Genomic DNA, 21,472 nt, shown 5'->3' with positions numbered 1-21,472 from the left:
TATATATATATATATATATATATATATATATATATATATTTAAGATCTTGCCACAAACACCTTATATCCTACTTCACTCATTCAACATTACATCGTATTTCTCATATCACACAAAATGCACCCATAAAAAGCATTCTCAATAAGTACAGAAAATCGCTAGTATGGATATACCAAAATGATTAGCCGTTCCATTATTATCACAATTGCCATTCCATTATTTGGATTATAATATCAAAATATATCAGCCATTTCATTTCATTGTTATTGGATGTTTCAGTTTATTATTTTTACAATTAGAAATAATATTTATTATTAACATATAACTCTGCATATATCCTTAATATATATTGCTAAAAGAGGAATTGTTAAATTAAAGGTTGGTAATTTTTTTTAAGACTCTTAATAGGCATTAGAAAATTGCTTTCAAGAAAATCATATCAATTTACATGTTTCCTAGTGGTATACAAATATGCTTATCTTTCTGTAATTGTGCTAATTTGACAGGTAAAAATGATAGGTTCCTTTAATTTGCATTTCTTTTATTCCTATTGAGAGCAAACATGTTCCATATGCTTATTATTTATTTGTTTGTCTTTCTTATTTGTTCACCCATTTTGCCCAGGAGATTTTAGAGGTTTTTAAATTAGTTGTTATTCATATGGAAGCTGAAATATTATGAATAGCAATTATTGGCCATTATAGTGTCAAAGGTTCAGTTTGTCTCTTTGGTGTGTTTATGAGGCTTAGGAAATGTTTTGTATTTTTGATAATGAAATCTCTATTTTTGTAAAAAAAAAAATTTTTCTCTATCCAGAGTTAAAGCATTATGTTGTTTAATTTTGCTAAATTTGTCCGAGACTTAAATTCATATGTGTGATGATGCTTATTTCTAGGCTATTTATTCCTTCTTTCATATTTCTATTTCTCTTGGAGTCATCACTACAGCAATTTCATCTCCTTGCTTTCAACATTTTAAATATTTAGAAAATACCTTTGTATCTTACAGATATGGGTCCCGTCTTCTTCCTGCAGCTTATTCCTCATTTTTGTCTTAGGTGTTACATGTATATTCCTCCAAGTGAACATTAAATTAAGTTGAGGGCGCCTGGGTGGCGCAGTCGGTTAAGCATCCGACTTCAGCCAGGTCACGATCTCGCGGTCCGTGAGTTCGAGCCCCGCGTCGGGCTCTGGGCTGATGGCTCAGAGCCTGGAGCCTGTTTCCGATTCTGTGTCTCCCTCTCTCTGCCCCTCCCCTGTTCATGCTCTGTCTCTCTCTGTCCCAAAAATAAATAAACGTTGAAAAAATAAATAAATAAAAATAAATAAATAAATAAATAAATTAAGTTGAAAAGAATGCAGCTGATATTTTTGATGGACTCATCTTTTTATAAAATAATCCATCAGGAATTTACATCTTCCGATGTTTCTCATCCAGCAATGTGTTATGATTACATTTATTTAGATGTATCTCACAATAAAGTTCGGTCAAAAAAAAGTTTTTTCATAAAAAAAACCTGTTTCTTGTTCAGATTATGTCCAGGTATTTTACTTTTCTTATTTATCTTTTCTTGTGATTGTGCTCGTTTATTTTTAGTATAATATTAAAAGAATCATTATTGGTGTCACATCTGTGTTTTAAGACATGCCATTTCCATCAATACTTTCTTTAAACATTTATAAATCTCTGAGTTAATTTTTCTAGCTCTATTAAGACAGAAAATACAGAGGTCCTTATACTTAAGGAACATTTCCATGAGTCTGACCCACTTAGTTATATAAATTTAGATGTATATAATACACTGACACACAAGATGGATGCTTTTACTGTGGACAAAAAGGTCTCTAATTTAAGTTACAATCACAAGTATAACCCATACAATATGATTATTTTAGGTAAACTGCAACCAAACTATTTGACTAATTTTTTGTTTCCAGAAATTCATTTGAGACTATTAAAATAAGCTTATAAAGTAAATATAAAAGGTTTAACATGTTTGTATTCATTTGTACCCATTGTATCCATTGTATCCTCTTTTGGAAGTGTTTAATGGAAATAATTAGGGGAGCCTGGGTGGCTCAGTTGGTTAAGCGGCCAACTTCAGCTCAGGTCATGATCTCAAGGCCCAAAGGCTCGTGAGTTTGAGCCCTGCGTCGGGCTCTGTGCTGACAGCTCAGAGCCTGGAGCCTGCTTTGGATTCTGTGTCTCCCTCTCTCTCTGACCCTCCCCTACTCTCCTTCTGTCTCTGTCTCTCTCTCAAAACTAAATAAACATTTAATTTTTTTAATAAGTAGAAATAATTAGATAGGCACAAAAAACATTTCTAAAGTCATGTTCTTGGTAAAGTTTATTTGTGTAACAAAACTTGAGAGGGGTGTTCTTAAATGTCCAACTAGGTGGACTAACCACATTATAGTAAATTCATTATTAAGATTATGTAGATGTGCATTTATTGATAAATATATAATATTGCAGCTACAAAATAATGAGTATTACAAAATTCTGTAAATGTAAAATATAATAATATATTTATATATGTGTGTCTAAAAATATGAGAGGATACATATCCAAATACACAAAAATATTAAGAAGTTAACAATGATTATCCTGAAATTTTAGATAATTTTAGTTTTTTTCTTCATAGTGTCTGATGTAGTCTTAAAATTTACAATAAACATATATTTCTTGTATAATTAGATGAAGGAATGAAGGCAAAAGAAAAAAAAACAGAGGAGGGAATTTGTAGCCCGTATCATCTTATAGGAAAACTATTGGAATATTTTAGGAAACAACAGACCTTAAAACTGAAAATTCTCATGAGAACATGGGAACCAAAGACTTCATTAAACAGGGGGCATTAAAAATCTTGGGCCTTGACTTCTTTCAAGCCCAAGCAATTACAATTACTGTTTATTATCTTCTTGCTTTTACTCGAATCCCTTAAACTTAAAGTGATTCACTTTCCCCTTTCCATAATAATTTATTCCTTTATGATAATAGAGTTTCTTATTATCTTTCTGATTTGTACTGTTTCCTGTCTAATGATTTACTCTCTGTGGCATACATGCAAAAGTTATATTAGAAAAATTATTATGCTATAATAATTATGGTACCATCAAACTGAATTAAATTATGCTTCATTGTAAATAGTAAAATGTATTAATTTTTTTAAAAGCCTTTTTATGCCAGAGAGGATAAATAAAGTTACCTCTATATACTTTCATTAAACACCATGACGGTACAAGCCACATGACAGAACTGATAACAAATCAACTCACTCCTTCTTACAGCAGTCCCTTCCAGGTAGTTCTGAAATTAGCTTTCTCAGGACTATGAATTAAGTGCAATGTATTGAACAGAATCTGTGCATTCTGTGAATAAGAGTTTCACCTTCATTTTGCGTGAATATATATACGTAGGCAGATCTTGGAACAAAGTTTCCTTCCATCGATTTAAGATGAAAATGAACCTGCATTTTAAGTGTGTTTTCCCTTTAGTTTTCCCTTTAGGTTCCCTCTAGTTTTCCCTTTAGCATACCAGAGCAATGCTGTCTAAAAGACATACAGAGTGAGATATATGTGGAATTTTGAATTTTGTATACTTTACACTTAAAGGGCACTTCAGTTCAGAGGGTAATCTTGATCAGAAATGTTTGATCTATATTTAGTTTTCATGTAATTTTCAGTTAAAGAAGTAGATTCCCATACCCACATATTTGAAAATCTTCCAGTAACTAAATCAATGGTCAGTTTTTAATTTCAATTAATTAAAATTAAATAAAATTAGAAACTCAATTCCTTAACCACACTAGCCACATTTCAAGTGTTCAATAGCCACATATAGATAGGGGGCTTTTGCATATGACAGCACAGGTTTAGAAGTGAAAAAGTGAAAATCTAAGTCAATGCCAAACTATTGGGAATGTTTTGTCTACTGGATTTCAGAGAACATGAGGTAACATGTTTTTCCTCATTAAATCAACTTGTTGGTTGCATTGATAATTAAACAGTTCCTCTGGTTCTACGTACAAGTCATCTTATTTTTTATACCCTTTAATTTTCTTTAAGGCAAATATTTGTATGTGCCTTAATTATGCTGAAAGCTGTCTCCCCCCAGGTATCTCTGTTATCCTGGAGATAACCCTCGATTAAACTGTTATATAATAAATTTTGAGTAAAATAAAGAACATCTACATTAGGGGAAAAAAAATAAATGTAGCTACTGTGCTACCGTATTTTGTTCTTATTTCTCGACTGTCTTATAAATCATGTAAATAAGTACAATAAACATTTATTGAGCGATTCCATAATGCTTTGGATCTCCAGGTCCATCATTTGTGATGGGACATAGAAGTTGGCCCCGGAAAGCTCAAAGTATGTTGTATGTCAAATGACGCCTTCCATCAAGTTTAGAGTGCCATTTTTTTCTCAGTATTACAACTTAGTGTAATGGCACTTGGCAGTATTGGCATTTCTGATATGACTTCTTTTGGCCAGCTCAGCATTCTTAAAAAATAAATAGTTTTTTCACTCTGTGATTGAAAGGGTTAAATAGTACCAATTCATTACCACTCACAGAAGGATTTATTTTGTTCTCATAAATCAGTTTTATTCCACATTTTTATTATTCCCTTGGGTGAGCTACTCCAATTGAAATCAATACGAGTGCAAGTGACACAATCAATCTAGATATTTGATTATGGATTGGAGATCCCCAGGTCTGCTTTCTTAGCCAGTTTCTTACTGATCATCTCCCCCAAGAACTGAATATTCGTATTGGCATCTATGAGTTATGATCACGTTTAAAAAGCAGATAATAATTTTCATTTGTAGACTGACAATGGAAGCCTAGAGAATGAGCAAGGATAAAAAAGGTAAAGACTTCAAATATGTGACTATTAACACTGTTATAAGCTTCAGACTTTTCAGTATTTTTCTTAACATGAGGTTAGCTTTCAAATAACTTTATTCTTTCTTTAAAAAAGACCAACGAATACGATTGGTAGCTATAAACTGCATTCGTAGGCTACATTAGGTAAGTGATTTACTCCTCATGACAGAGATTGTTACCTATTTTCACACATTTATTTTAGAACCTAATCACACTAACTAGGTTAATAAGAAAACAGTTAAGGTGAATAAAATACCTTTGACGGGATTCAAGCTGGTTCTTTTCATTTCCATAATTATCCAGGCTGGAAAGCCACTATCGGGGGATTTAAAGGAGGCAAACAGTTCAACTTTAAATTAGAGAGCGAAATTGATTAAGTTGTTGCTCAAGAGGGCAACATTTATATATCAAACCCTCTTTGCTTTACAAACAAATTTATATCTTATGATCCTTTACATATTGAATGTTTATTTTGGGACTCATGGTACCACATTATAGTTCTCTTGCTTCGGACTCTAGCCACCTGTTCTTGGTTCTTAAGCCAAATTTCTGCATAGGCACAATTAAACCATTTTGTAACTCATTTTCTTATATTTAGAATAAGGCAATATTTGGTACACTTAAATTCCAAGGCATTCCCTTAAAATAAATTCCAAGGCAATGTTAACACTGCATTTGCTTCTTTCAGCAAATATGTTAGCCTCATTTAGCCTTTTAATTGTTTTCACTAAGATCTGTAGGAAGGAGATGTTTTGTGTATATTTGCAAATTACCTCTAGAAGGCACATAAGTTTGAAAGTTTAAAAAAGTCTTTGAGAAGCAGTTGATGCAGTAAATCCGTCCTTCTTTCATCCAAAGAGTCATTAATTATTCTTCAGTTACTCTTATTAAGCCTTAAGAGCGGCAGCTATCCCTGCGTCAAAGCAATGCACCCGGATTTCCATTTACAAACTTCCTGGGCACGTGGAATTAGGAACTGTCTGTAACATATTTTCTTCCTGCTTCTTTCCATTTCTGTAATTTGCATTTATAACTGCTGAATAATAAAAGACATTCAAAGCATTAATGACAGAATAGCGCAGTGGCATAAGACAGGGCTCTGTCAATACAGTGTTCTTTCCACATACACCGTTCCATTCTTTGAAAAGAGTGTACTCAAGAAAAGCAATCCAGAAATTGGAAATGACTCTCTTTGTTCAGGAAGCCATAACATTTTTAAAGAGATAGTCACTTTAATTTTTCAACCAAGAGGTGAAACTTTTCTTTAAAGGGCCAGATAGTAAACGTTTTACACCTTGTAGTCAATATGGCCTCTGCCATATCGGGCGTGCCACTGTAGCATGACAATACCTAGAAGTACAAATGTCTGTTTTCTAATAAAACTTTATTTACAAGTACAGGAATCTGGCTAAATTTCACCTGTAGGTTGTAGTTTTTGTATCCCTGGTTTTATTACAATTTAGTTATAATTTAAATATAATTTATATATTTTCCTTGGATATTTAACTCTTTCGTGATGCTTTTGATTTGGCAAAAATTACGTGTGCTAGTTTAAAAATGTATGTAGTATAGAAAAATAACAATCTACATGTAAATAACCAATGTTAACAAATGCTGACATCGTTTCAGACCTCTCTCAATTCATGGGTGGTTTCTTGGTAGCAAGCAACAGAAACAACTCAGGTTAATTAAGGCAAAAATGAATTCTTACAAGAGAACTGATAATTTCCAAAAGTTGTCAGGAAAACTGAAGAGTCAGACTTGTGTAGAAACCACAGATAGCTTGGCCCAGACAAGATACCTCAAAATACCCCTCCAACCCCCCACCAGGAGAGCATCATCACTCAGTGGCCCCCGGATAACTGCAGCTATGCTTCAGCATTCTTTGTGGTTTTTTTAGAGTTTATTTATTTATTTTGAGAGAGACAGACACGGTGTGAGTTAGGGAGGGGCAGAGAGAGAGGCAGAGAGAGAATGCTGAGCAGGCTCTGTGCTGCCAGGGCAGAGCCCAATGTGGGGCTCAAACCCATGAAGCCATGAGATCATGACCTGAGCCGAAGCCAAGTCGGACGCTTAACAGACTGAGCCACCCAGGTGCCCCTCTGCTTCAGCATTCTCAACAATTCTACAGACATCTAGAGGAATCCCTAAGTGACCAGCAAGCTTTGTAGTCCCCAGGTAGAAGCATCTAATTGGCACGTCTGTAGTCGGTGTCCACATGAGCCCTAAGCTATCCTTTTGTTAAAAAAAAAAATCCTAATTATATTTCTGATCATTTTCTTTGTATATATCATCTTCTCTTTCATTGTTATAATTTCTCGATTTTTTTTCTTATGCATTGATTGTGCTTATCTCAAGGCTTTCCATCATGCCATTGATTTAACTTTTAGCTGTTTCTATTGTTTTCCTTACTTTTTCTAACTTTATTAAATACTTTTTTTTTTTTCCTAATTTCCACTTTGTTTCTCTGGCTTTATAATACTCTTTTTCATCTTGCAGGGAATAAGTATCATATTTATCCCCCAGGTCTGTGTGGTTTACTTTGTCTTATTTTTTACTTTTATTTATTTTTGAGACAAAGAGACACAGAGCAAGCAGAAAGTGGCAGAGAAAGAGAGGGAGACACAGAATCTGAAGCAGGCTCCAGGCTCTGCACAGAGCCTGATGTGGGGCTTGAACTCATCAACTGTGAGATCATGACCTGAGCCGAAGTCAGACATTCAACCAACTGAGCCACCCAGGCGCCCCTACGTTGTCTTTCTATGCTGGGATCTTTTCTTTTCTTTTGACTATATGTATGCGTGTTCAATATGTTAGTTCTTCCTGAAAATGTATTTTGCTTATGCCTTGTATGGTCAGCTCTGTCCAGACTTTACATTTGTGCTGAAGATGACTCCTTCTTTTCCTTTCTGGTGCTAGTTAGTCTTCTCTCAATCTTAGCTCTGAGAACTGGGTGTTGTTATTAATGTACCTGTCTGTAGCCTGGTAGAGGTGGGAGGGAATGGGAGCAAAATAGAGCATACGGATAAAAATGCATTGGATAAATGCAGAATTCTAGGGCATCTAGTTTGCCAGTCTCCTCTCAGATCTCATTAAATGTCCCTTATAGCAACACCCACTGTATTTATTGACGTTCATCCTCAAATCCTAGTAATATCAGCTTATTCCCCCAACTCGGCACAGTGGGAGGTAGGACGACCAGCTCTTCCTATCTCTACTTTCATTTCCCTTCAGAAGATTGGAGAAGATTAGGAAGAGTTCTAAGGATTTTGCTTGGTTTATATTCCTTCCTCTAGGAGCATTTAGGAACTGTGCTATGCTGAGCATAAATTTACCCTATCTTTCTTTTGTTGTGAGGTTTCAAAATTAAATCATTAATTTGTTCCTTTTCCTTTATATGTTCACTCCAGGATTTTCAGCTCTTTTGTTAATCGTACTATTTTTGTTTTCCAATTTTTTTTTCCATTTGGTTTTATTTTGGAAGGTATTTTGGAAAGGTAATTCTGTCATAATAATTTATCCATTCTTCTCCCAAAATACATAAACTTTTGAAAGTCCACAATTTATTCCTAATTCTCTTCTTAGCAAGGAGATTCGTATCCACGCTTGGAAACTGTAACACACAGACTCTAAGATAGCATCTGATTATCCCATTATTACGTTCTGTGATCAGTGATTGCTGGTACCCATGACCTTGTGTAATCTCTTACCCTGGCATGTGGTCAAAACCTGTAGCTTTTCCCTAACCAATAGGCTATGGCTATTGGCCAGAAGAAGGTGGGATGCAAGTCCTGTGATAACGTTACATAAGAATGTAACCCATCTTGCTAGGAGACTATCTTCCTTGCCGGCTTTGATAAAGCAGTCAGCCATGTTGGGGAGGCCCACATCAGAAAGAAATGAGGGCAATTTCTGGCCAACAAGAAGCCAGCAACTGAGGGCAGCCTCTAGCCCATAACATGTAAGAAACAGAGGCACTAAGTTTCAGTAGCCTGTAAAGAACAGAATGCTGTCAATAACCACCTGAGCTGGACATGATCCTTTCCCAGTAGAGCCTTGAGATGGGACTTCAGTCCCAACCAACATGTTAATTGCAGCCTTTTGAGATCCTGAGCAGAAGACCCAATTAAGCTTGCCAGACCTCTGATCCACAGAAACTATGAGATAAGAAGTATATGTTGTTTTGAGCTGCTCAGTTTGTGGTAATGTCAGTACATGGCAATACATAACTAGTACAGGAACACAGGACATGGTGACTGCAGCACAAAAAGCAGGTAGAAGTCACCACAAAACACGATATAATCCCACCCCAAATGGGCATTCTCCTTTAATGGAGAATCTGTCTCAGGCATATATATCTAAGTAACTAAAAAGAAAATTGTAAACACTTCATTAAGAATTAGGGATAGGGTGCTCTGTAATCAGTGACTGCTGAGCTATGCACTTGATCCCAGTAGTACTAGAAGTTCAACATAGTATGTTTCGTAAGACTCTACTAGAATTCCAAAAGGAAATAACAGCTGCTGTTAATCAGTCATGTTCCAGTATTTACTCTGGAAGCTGGAGACCACTTTCTATAATAGCATATTTTCCCAAATAGCTCTTGGCTGATTGAGATAATGGCAATAGTGTGTTCATTTGGACAACTAACACTTTGCTCAAATGGGGAAAATGTAAATCAAATTAGAAAAAAATATGACTTGTCAGAGTACAGCATAGTTGATGAAAATGGACCATACCTACCACAACTGTGGTAAATTACTCTTGAGAAATGTACTCTTTGAGAAATCTATCAATCAATCTATCGATATGTCTATTGATCTATGTATATATTCATGTATGTATGTATCTATCTATGTATACACATCACACACATGCACGCACACACACGCACGGTTCTTCTCTGGTATTAATAAAATGAGATCCACTTAGAAAAACCTGACTATGGTATAGAAAGCAAAGCTGATGGAAAGAAACCATGCTCCAAATGACTTTTTAAAATGATGTTTTAGATATATGGAAAAGTAATCATGCAATATTGGTGTAGTCTTGCCCACACATTAAGAACAACAACAAAAACAGAACAAAGCCAAAAAGCCTCAGCATCTACCAAGCTCTCTTTGCACTTGCGTGAGCATAGACTCAGGTCAAGGTTTCTGTACCATCTTTTGGTGAGTGGCTAAATATTCTATGTATTTATTCCCTAAACTACAATTGTCATTCTAGCAGAGTGACCACTTTAAAGAGGACTCAAAGAAGTACAGCTTTTACTAGATGACAACTAATTAAAAATCACATTAGAGTAATTACAATAATGGTAAGAAATACGATGCATTGATAGAGCACTGTCCTTCTCAGAGGCTGAAGTTGCTCACAGTTTACTCATTTCTTCCTCTTTCAAAATGTTCTGTGGAGAAGACAGCTATGCAGGTATAGATCTATGTTGGCAACACTTTAAGGTCAGGGATAGGTTTCTTCAGCCACATGTTAACTTAAAAATCACCAAACGCCCAGTACCATTTAGATCTCTACCAAGATAATATCTATTATAATAATGGAGTTTGGAGGGTACACTTGCCTTTAGGGTAAAATAATTTGAAATACTATCTTCAGAAAGAATAAATAAAAGTAACTTAAATATTAATACATGCTATAGAGTGACCTAGAATTGTTAGCTCACATTAAAGGCCTTATTCACCACTTTGCCCAGATCTGCAGTTTGCTATTCTGTGTCTTTTGATTTTGGTATTGGCAGAATTCTGTGCTAATGAGATGGAGCTGAACCACAGTAAAATTGAGACCTCAATACCAGGAAAATATAGCATTTTCTTTTTACCGCAAGAAGTGGGAAAATTAGTTAACACCTCTCCTACCTTAAGGTGTAATTGGATTCAGAAAAAGGCTAACTTAAAGCAGGACCAGGTCTGACATCTAAAATCCTCACAAGGTAACAAGAATCAGTTTGGTTTGTTCGCTGTCATTTCTCATTATAATCTTTGTCATGAGAATGGATTCATGTTGTGCCATTTTCTGTTCTTGTTACAATCTTTGTCACATGAATAAGATATCAGGATGTTAATGCCTGGCATACAGTCTTCTGTGTGTGATGATACTGTACAAGACTACGCTGACCTTTGCAATATTATGTATTCTGATTGGTTGTTCATTTCACCTCTTTCCCACAAGTTAATAAGGCTGTAAAAAGGAGAGAACTGAAATGGCCAGCCAGTCAAATTATAGAATATTGAAAAGGTCAGAGCAGTACAGCACAGAGGAAGAAAAAATTATGGAATATATGGTGCATTAAAATTCTTGTGACAACGATTATAACGAGAATGGGAAAGGATACCCATTTATGTTATATCAATCTAGAGAACCCCATAGGATGATATTCCTGAGACAGCAATCATTTACGCATCCCTGAATCATACATATCTATTTACATGGGTTTATCTTAAAAAAATAATTGTATAGAAAGTATCTTACTATTTGACAAATAACGTTAAATGTAAGATTTTTGGCCTTGGGAAATGGGCATTAGTGCTATTAACATTTTTGTAGGATGCCACATCTGAAGCTAAGAAAATGTTCTTTATAAGTAAAATCTGTTGGACATGTAAGATTTATTTGGGCTGTTTCTCAATTTAGCACTTTTTTTTCTTCAAAATAAAGCAGAAAAGCAGAAATAAAGCAGAAATTCACTGAGTGAATTAACTTCTTTGAAAATCCTGTAGAATGTAGAATATCCTGAGATAGCCTCCAGGAGCTTATTTAAAAATTTTACACGATCTACACAAAACTTGTGGGTCTTTTGCTTGTGATGCATGATGTTGGCCAATAGCAAAGAATCTCTCCTTCCCCTACAACCTCAGTGGGAAGACTGAAAGAGAGAGAAATACTTTTTAGAAAACCTGAAGTTACTGTTCTCAAGTGTGAAAAATGATTTCTCATTTTAAAAATTATTTCTATTGTATTTAAGTGTTTCTTACAGGACAAATTCATAGATTTTGTGGTCTGTAAAAGATAAGTCTGGCTCAAGAGGCTGCTTTATACTTACTGAAGATGCATCATTTCACTAATAAAGTAAACATTTTATAGCCCAAAGCTTCAGTCTAAAGGCATCATTGACAAGCATGTCAAAAGTGACCTAATTATTTTGGGAAACAGAGGAAATAAATTTTGATCATTGCTTTAAGACTAGCTTGAACATGGATTACATGACCCTCAAATCAGTAGTTCAGCAAGCTTTAAGAAGAATCATCAATGATTCCTGGGTCCTAACTTCTGAGAGTCTCAGTTGGTAGGTCCAGAGTAGAATTCAGGGATGTGGATGTTGATGAAGTACCCCCAGGTGATTTTAATGGAGGTGAACCCTAGAACACTAGTGTAGATGACCTCATCTGCAAAGTGCTGAGTACAACCCCTGGGTTAAAGCCCAGTGGTGCAGACCACAGCCAAAGAGGTGAATGAGGGGAGCTCCTTTTCACACTCATGGTGCCTGGGGGCAGGGTGATGGGAGAGTTGTGGTTCCAGAACACTGGAGCTTAACTGGGCCTGCACCGTTCACTTATACTTACAAATGGGGTCAGCGCTAAGGCTGACCAGACAGAAATGGTCACCTCTGATAGGAAACGCTTATCGTTTTAACATTTTCCAGCTTGACTCTTGAGGCTAGACCAACGGGGCTGCATTTTCCAGCCCACTGAAAACCAAGTTTATGCAGTGAGAAGCAGTAAAGCAAGACCCTCTCAAGAAGGGGGATCTGAGGACTTGCATTTTAAGAATTTTCCCCCAAGATCTAGGAACTCAAACTGGTCAAATTCAAAGGAAGAAAGTGAAGACAGAATAAAGTGGAGAAAACCCAAATCTGTGGATCCCGTTTTGGTTTTGAATCTGGAGAGTTTGGAGCTTTACTGAGGGTTGAAATCCTGTCGGTTGCTCTAGGCCTATGAAATTGAGCTGCGTGTCCTTTGGGGGTAAGGGAGCATTGGACTCATTCGGCTGTGTGGTTCCTGTAGATGTACAAGTTCTTTTTGTGAGCTGAACGAAATGGTTATGTAATTGCACACTTCTCATAATTATTGAGTAATTATATACTTCTTATAATTACTGAGTAATCATTGTTCTATAACTAGAACTTAATGTTACAACTAATTGTATAATTACCATGTATTAATGTTATCTGGGAAACTTAGAATAAAGTGGTATTTAATATATTTCCCCTTGCCACACCATTTTCAAAGCTAGCAAAAAGTGTTTGTTTTATGGCTAGAAATTTCCTTCAAAAACAAACAAAATACAAGGGGAAAAAACCACACTAGTATTATAATCATAGATGTTAACTCATTGATCTTACATTTGCACCTGGCTTGAAACTTGTATTCTCTTGGCTTAATTTTAGAATTTTCACTGTGATTTTACAATCTTCATTTGCGTGTGTGTGTGTGTGTGTGTGTGTGTGTGTGTGTGTGGTGTGTGCTTAGGTAACACAATTTCAGGGGCAATTGACCCTCGCCCCGGGTCTCACAGGCTAAGCTGACCTTTCTGAAATTTTACAGCTGGGCACGTGACAACAGCAATTGTGTCAGCTAGAACCAGAAATGCTTCCATGGAGTTCGACATTATGGGAAATCGAGATCTTCAAATGTGGATACTTTAACTTTTCTTAGTGCTTACAAGGATTCATATTTAAACTTACCCAGGTTTCTTGAGTGCAGGAACTATGTCTTCTACATCCTGGGCACTTTGTTATCGGAACGTAGCAATACCTGCTCTCTGTATGCGGTTGGAGTCAACAATCTTGTGTCTAATCAGGTTGACTAGTTATAAAGAACCTATGATAGCTAATATAGTGTCACTTAGAAATGTCTTTTTAAGGCGAATTTTCAGGTTTCAGGACTTCTTGTTGAAGTGTGTTACATACAGACAGCTGTGGTGTTTACTTGCATTTTAGGAACTTATAATAATTCTTAAGCGGTAAATATATCTTCGCCTTATTTTATTAAAAGTGAATAGAAATTATTTTCCCCATGTTTTAGCCCATAAGCACCACTTATTCTCTTGGGAATAAACCACTCCTTTGAATGTTCCAATTTCAAATTCAGAGTAATAAATTCTTACGTGACACTAGGGATTTCTTCTGGTCATAGAAAACACCTTAGACCTGTGTATTTTACAGCAATCATTTTTTTTCAGCTACACCCTTCCTCTCAAAGTTCTTAAAAAGTACCTTTTTAAATTTTTTGTATAGTTTTAAAGTTTTTGTCTGCCTTACCCACATTTCATGAAAATTATCATAACTAGACATGAGATACATACATCTTTTACGTGATTTGATATTTATTAATGATAGAGTTTGGCGTATAACCTGATGGGACAATGACCTAGTGGTAGCAGGTGTCATTCATTTTGTTTTGTTTGTTGAAAAAGATAGAATTTTTATTAATAATACATTGTTGGGTGGGAGAGAGGGAGAATGTAATAGGTAGGTAATTGCTACCAAGAAAGTAAAATGCAGAATGCAGAAGTCTTAATCACTTTCTGGTTCTAAATGTTTGTTTGGAATGTATCAGTTGTACTATAGGAAACAGTCATACTTCCTAGCTTCTATAGATAAACATCAGTTACCTGCTGGGTTATGTAAAGAAATAATCTCACTTAATCTGCACAATAACATTGCAATCAAGGTGTTATCATTCCCAGCTCACAGATGAAAAACCTGAGATTTAGAAATATTAAGTAACTTAGTAAAGAGCACACTACTTGGGATTCTCTCTCTCTGCCCCTCCCTCGCTCTCTCTGTCTCTCTCTCCAAATAAATAAATAAAAACTTTCAAAAATATATTTTAAAAAATTACAAAAATATGATATTTTTGTAAATATTGCAACTATTAGATTTTGTTTATTGTGCAATGCAAAATCATTTTCAGTATGTGGTCATCTTTTAATTTTTAAACATTTAGCCAATAAAGATTGTATCATTATCTGGAAATCTTGCAAATATGCTTTCCCCTTAAAGTTCAACAACATGTGTGTTTTTTATTCATATGCCTATATTTGTAGAATTTTTGTGGGGTGATGAAAGGTACTACAGTAAAAAGTGTTTTGGCAAAGAAAAAAAGGCTATTTGAGGTAAATATTGCTATTCTTAATGGGTCTCCTCTTCTGTGTTTTAAGAATAATTGTAACTAGGGCGACTGAGTGGCTCAGTTGGTTAAGCATCTGACTTGGTCTCAGGTCATGCTCTCACAGTTTGTGAGCTTGAGCTGGGCTTTGGGGGAGTTCCTGCTCTGCTTTGGGTGAAATATGAACCTCACTGCGGGTGAGCTCCCTTCCCTCTCTCTCTCTTTCCCTCTGCCCCTTGCTCTCTTGCACCCCCCAAAACAAAATAATAATTATAATTAAATTTTACTAAATTTCACCAATATTCTGAAAAATTTGCCTCATGTAAGCTTTTCAGGAAAGCATCTAATATAGATGATGAAATAAATGTTACGATGGGATTTTGAGTACCCCTCATCTCATTTTAAGCCTAATTTCTAATTCTTCTGAACCTTGAATGTAATTCATTTGTGTAGAAGAGGAAGATAAAACCCTCGGTATTTTCCGGTATCTCAGACATGATACTATTTGAAAATGGGTTTGTTCAAGTTTGGAAGGATGGTTGGTGGTGCAGCTCGGTGAGTTCACTGAAGGTGATTCTCGTACAAAACCAGGCAGCCTCTTTAGTTTAACATAGAGCTAAAACCAGAGCTTCTGCCCAAAGTGAGCACATACTGCTTTTCACAATATTCTGGCCAATTCTGATTTGAAGAGGTGTTGGAGGAAAAGCAGTGGCCTACCTTTCACGAAAATGAGCAACAAATACCCCACCTGATGATAAATGAAATATCGACATGTATAATTTGAATGTACTGTTTGGATTTGGAACCAATCTAGATGGGGGAAAGAGTGTGATTTCCTCCAGGCTGCACATCACATAAAATCCAAGGGTAAAAAAACCCTCGAACAATTGTAAATAATCCATCAAGGGATCAATTTGTATGTCCGTGCAGTATTTTTCCTTACGGGCATGATACTTGTAAGAGCTTCACATTATCTTAGAATAACAACTCAGTTGCTCTGGCCACTGAGACAAATGAATGAACTCTTAAATATATACGTTAATTTTAATAATTTTCTTTTTTATCAGAAGATCATAACTACACCCTTCTGAATGGCACACGAGTCATGCACAGTGGTGAGGAGACCGACATTTGGGTGCTCATCGAGGGCTTGGTTCCTTTCACTAACTATACTGTACAAGTGCATGTTTCCAATAGCCAAGGCGGCTTGAGAAGTGACCCCGTAACAATTGCAATGCCACCAGGGGGTAAGTCTATAAACAAGGTTTGTTACACAAATTTATATAAATGCTCTACGAAGTCTTCAAGTCTACTGAGCGCTTGTTTATTGTGTGAATAATTTTTTGTTTTCGAACTTGGAGGCTCAGTTGTATTTCTGGTGTTTGGATTGTCATTGTTTTGTTTTACTGAGACCCTTTTGTTGATTTTTATTAATGTTTTTGTTGAGACTGCTTTCATCTTGCACTGTGTGTATATGTAGGTATATGTCACACACATATATCTCTTGCTGTACATGTTAAAAAGATTGGGAAATGTTTTTTTGTTTGTTTGTTTGTTTGTTTGGAGATTTCATTTAGACTCAAAATGTATATTTTCCTTTTTTTTTTTAATTTTGTTAATGTTTATTTTTGACAGAGAGAGGCAGAGTGCAAGCAGGGGAGGGGCAGAGAGAGGGTGACACAGAATCAAAGCAGGCTCCAGACTCTCAGCTATCAGCACAGAGCCTGATACGGGGCTCGAACTCATGAGCCATGAGATCATGACCTGAGCTGAAGTCGGACACTTAACTGACAGAGCCACCCAGGTGCCCCTCAAAATTTATATTTTCAATTTGAGCTTTGGTTCTCATTCCTGGTTTTTCAAAGAACCTTATATATCTAAACCTTTCCAGATGCTGAAAAAGGCCAGTGTGCAGGTTATACAATAGGAACACTACTCATACCACTGGAAAAATACATTTAACTTCCATGTCCTAATGATTAGAGTTCAATAGTGTCACTTTTATATGTGATACAATCCAGATATATTTCATTTTAACTATTTGTATGAAAAGATGACTTATTTAGAATTATTATTTTGGCCTGTAGTCAATTCCACCTTGTTTTAACTATTTGTGGGGCTATTTGCTGAAAAGAACACTCCCTCTCAGATTGATATGTACAGCCCTTTAACAAAAAACATTTCTCAAAATAATAAGAGTGTGATTCTCAATTGAGTGTTCAGAAATTTATGATTTCTGAAAATACTGAAGCAAATGGAATCTAACGGCCTCAAGAAGGAGGTGCTCTGGACAACGGGAGCACGTCACTATGTTGTTAACCAGTGGGACTGGATAAATATCTCTCCCATCAGAAAGGGTATGAAAGCAGCAAAAATCTCATTGCTGGTGGAAAATTAAGGGTTAACCTGCAATGTGTATGGAACCCTTCTCCCAAGGAAAGATTCAATACCTCCTGTATCATAAAAAGCACTCATCATTATCCATCTTTCATGACATTATAAGACTCAATGAACAGATGTTTACCAAAACACTTGAAACTCTATATGGCAGAAGCTGCATTGTTTAAGAATGTGTGAAAGAGACAGAGCTGAACAACTCAGAGTCATATTTCATAAACCAATAAAAAGGGGGACTGAATTTAGATAGGGGCTTGTTTAAGAATTGAGGCCAAAAATACAATACAAAACAAAATCAAGAAAAGAAACCTTGAGTATTCATATTTTCATTTGTAAATCTAACTCAACATGCTAGAAGTGATACAACATCTGATGACTTAGGGCACCTGGTGGCTCAGTTGGTGAAGCGTCCAACTTCAGCTCAGGTCATGAGCTCCAGGTTTGTGGGTTCAAGCCCTGCCAAGGGCTCTGTGCTGCCAGCTCAGAGCTTGGAGCCTGTTTCAGATCCTGTGTCTTAGTCTCTCTCTGCCCCTCCCTCACTCACACTCTGTCTCTCTGTCTCTCTCTCTCTCTCTCAAAAATAAAGAAACATTCAAAAGAAATTTTTTTAAAAAAAGAACATTTGATGACTCTATATGTTGGTATATAATACTTTTAAAATTAAAGAGTAATTAGTGCTTTAATGGAGATTTTTTAATTACATAGCAATACCTTCCTACTAGGATATGTGGGAATTTAATGACATATATTCTTTTCATGGCATTCTCACTGATTTAGATGGTTTGTAATGTACAGCAAGCTGTGTCTCATTCATAAAATAAGGCTGATTTAATTCACTGTTCATCTGTTTATTATTAGGAACGCCTAATAATTTGTGGTAAATCTGTGTGTGTGTGTGTGTGTGTGTGTGTGTGTGTGTGTGTGCGCGTGTGTATAATATTCAGTTAAACATAGCAAGCACCTAATGCCAGCTCAATACAGTCTGTACCTGTATCTGTTAGTGGTTAGTAGAAGAATTAATATTATGCAAACAGGAAGAAACTAAAAATTTTTCTAGTGGTACAGTAGAACTGAAGTCAACTGCTGAGTTCACTTCTATCTCTACTCTGTGGAGGCTTATTCATGCCATTGCACACTGTTCTGAAGGCTCATATTCTCTGGGTATGTTGCAATCATTCACTTGCCACAGTCAGAAATCGAGATTTGGGGAGATGTCACTTCACCCAAAGAGGAAGCAAAATGTCTTCAAAGACAGACAGTGATTTGCTCAAGTTTATTACAGCCATTAGGACAGACTTTTTTTTCATCATTAGATTGTTGTTGATTACAATTAGGAAACTTATAGCTTTGAAATTATCTTTTTTATGACCTTGTGGCAGTTTAAAGGTGACACCTCATTGATTAAATAGGTTTTAGTTCATGCTTCCTTTTACTTAATGATCTGAAAACATATTATCCTGATTTACACATAAAATCATGCTGAAAAGCATGTGGCATTCACTAGAATATGTGTGTTTAAGTAGAATTAAATTAGTACTGAGAGTTATTAAAGAAATCTTCCATGCCTTTGTCCAGTGAACTGTGCTTCGTACAGAAATGAATAATAAATGAACCAATGTACAGAAGTGAACCAACTTATGGGCAGAAAAGGTTCTATATGCTATTTACTTTTCCATTATATTTGGATTGTTACCATTATTGCCATTTCCTTGATTTCAATATTAGGTCTCTTTTATGGTGATGTTAAATTCCTACTATTTTTTCAATGCTGGGTTATGCAAGATGTGTAATGATAGTACCCTTAGCTATGATTTCTTCTCAGTGTAGTTTAAAAATATAATAATGGAAGGCTTAAGCAAAACAGAAATGCTCATTTTTTTAAATCAAATGTTTGCTATCAAATGTAGACCAGGAAAACTTCCTTTACCCTCTAGATCTGGCCAAGTCCTACTCATATTTTTAGGTTTCAATTTAGAAATAGGGCCTTCAGAAAGTTATCTTTTACCAACCGAGACTGAGATAGGGCCCTCAGGTATCCTATAGTACAAGCACATTATTTTGAAATGGCCTATCTGATTGACTGTCACAATCACTGGTTATAAGGAGCTACACAGCAGGGACTGTTTTGTATTCACTTTTTTTAATGTTTATTTATTTATTTTGAGAGAAAGAGAGAGGGAGAAAGAGAATCTCAAGCAGGCCCTGCACTGACAGCCCACATGGGGCTAAAGCTTAGGAATCCTGAGATCATGATCTGAATCAAAATCAAGTGTCCATGCTTAACCAACTGAGCCACCCAGGGGCCCCTTATGTTATCTTCAGTGCCTAGACCAAATCTGCATCATAGGTGCATAACAAATAATTGGTGAGTGAATGAATAAATCAGGCAGTCAGGATAGCTTAATTAACCATTTTAAATTGTAAACTTATCATGGCTCAGACCTGTTCATGCCTCATTTTCGATCCGAGCAACCTTATATTGTAACCAGCTGTGGAAAATGTGACCTCCTCTGAAGGTAGTATCCAATGCAGGAATGCTCTGATCATGCAGATGCAACCTGGGGCCCAGACTGCAAGGAGGGCACAGAGATTGGAGGTAAGAAATAGCCTCAAGTTGCAACAACCCATCACTCTTTGACTCCCTCCCTATAGTGGTGACCTAGGTAAGCATAGATTTAACAGTTAGCATAGGAATTTGGAAAGAGGTGAGGGGACAGGGTGCAAAAACTCTTACCCTGCTACGTCATCTGTTATTTGATGGCTATGAAACATCTATTTTGATACTGGCTTTCTCTATTTTTCTGATGAGAAAAAAATATGATTAATATGCAGTTTATACTTCAATAAAGCTGGAAAAAAACTTTGAGAACCAATAAACCCTGATTAATTCCATCAGGTCTTCCTTTTTCATTGTGTTGTGTTGTTTAATAACATTTTATCAAAAAATAAAGCTCTTAACTTTGACCAAACAAATGAAAAATATGATTAAACAACCTGATAAACGCAAGTTATTTTGAAGATGGAAATTAAGGCAAGTGAGACCACACAGCCAACAGCTCAGCCCGTAGGTGCACAGAGACAAACCCCGATAGCATACATTTTTTATTTTAAAAATATATTTGAAATATTAATCGGTCAACTGCAAGAGTCTGGGAGTTATTTTTCCTTCATGTTTCCTTCATAACATATCTCTACCCACTTCTGTGTACTCAGGTTTTTGTGTTTCTACACCTACTATATTTCTTGGTTGTTTGTAATAACAATGCTCCTATTTAGCATGAAGATACTCTTAGAAATGAAGAATATATTTAATCTGAGCTCTTGAATAGCATTATGGTGAAGGTTCAAGAGTTCTAGGGAAAAAATTAAAAAAATAAAAATGGAATCCAAATGTTAATCCATAAATATGAAACTTTCCTATGACCTTTACCCCTTCAAGGTCTGGAGTTACTAATGGGGTTAGGATTTCAACTCTTAATGGTGCTCAGTGCATTAGTGTTTTGTATGCATGGAATTCAGCATTCAGTTTAATAAGTGGTTGACATTGGTGATGTCCCTTAATTTGCTTAAATCTAATTGGCTCTTTTATCAGTCAAACCTGTATGGATTGGCAATTGATCAGAAAGGGTCAGCCATGACTCTGCATGTAGTTAAACAATGGAACCACCAGTTAAAGTCACAGTTGCATGATAATAAGCAAAGGAAGAACAAATGAGCTTAGAGGAGGAAGGCAAAGAAGCTTAGAAGTTTTGCAGGATCTTCAAGTTCAGAACAAAGGCATTATAGAGTGTATAAATTTTAAATACACTGCATTTTGCCTCCAGACTTAAACCTTTTTTTTCCAGATGAACTGAAATCTTGTCTGAAACTGTCTTTGTTACATCAAAGAACTACTCAGAAAGCTACAAGAGACAGAAGAAGCATAAAAGGGCATAGTTTAAAATGATTAGTGACAAATTCCATACTGACGAGCTAGAAACAGATTTTTTATGAAACTTTTATATTTTTCCAAAAGGACTAATTTTATACTATTTATCTTTTTCTGAACTGCCTTACTGTAACA

At 35.8% G+C, this 21,472-nt stretch overlaps 1 protein-coding gene across 5 annotated transcripts in view; it reads left to right on the top strand.

Moving 5' to 3' along the window:
- The window catches only part of USH2A (usherin), a 751,068-nt gene that overhangs the window by 422,461 nt on the left and 307,135 nt on the right, over positions 1-21,472 (top strand). For all 5 annotated transcript variants that reach the window (XM_040461001.1, XM_040461002.1, XM_040461003.1 and 2 more), the window contains exon 38: positions 16,080-16,259. In XM_040461001.1, coding sequence (XP_040316935.1) covers positions 16,080-16,259 — 180 coding nt within the window. The remainder of the gene's footprint in view (positions 1-16,079; positions 16,260-21,472) is intronic.

The sequence above is a fragment of the Herpailurus yagouaroundi genome, unplaced genomic scaffold, assembly GCF_014898765.1.
Source record: "Herpailurus yagouaroundi ecotype Mexico unplaced genomic scaffold, PumYag 253, whole genome shotgun sequence".
NCBI classification, from domain to species: Eukaryota; Metazoa; Chordata; class Mammalia; order Carnivora; family Felidae; genus Herpailurus; species Herpailurus yagouaroundi.
Note: the sequence above shows the minus strand (reverse complement) of the source record. Positions and strands in the feature narration are given on the sequence as shown.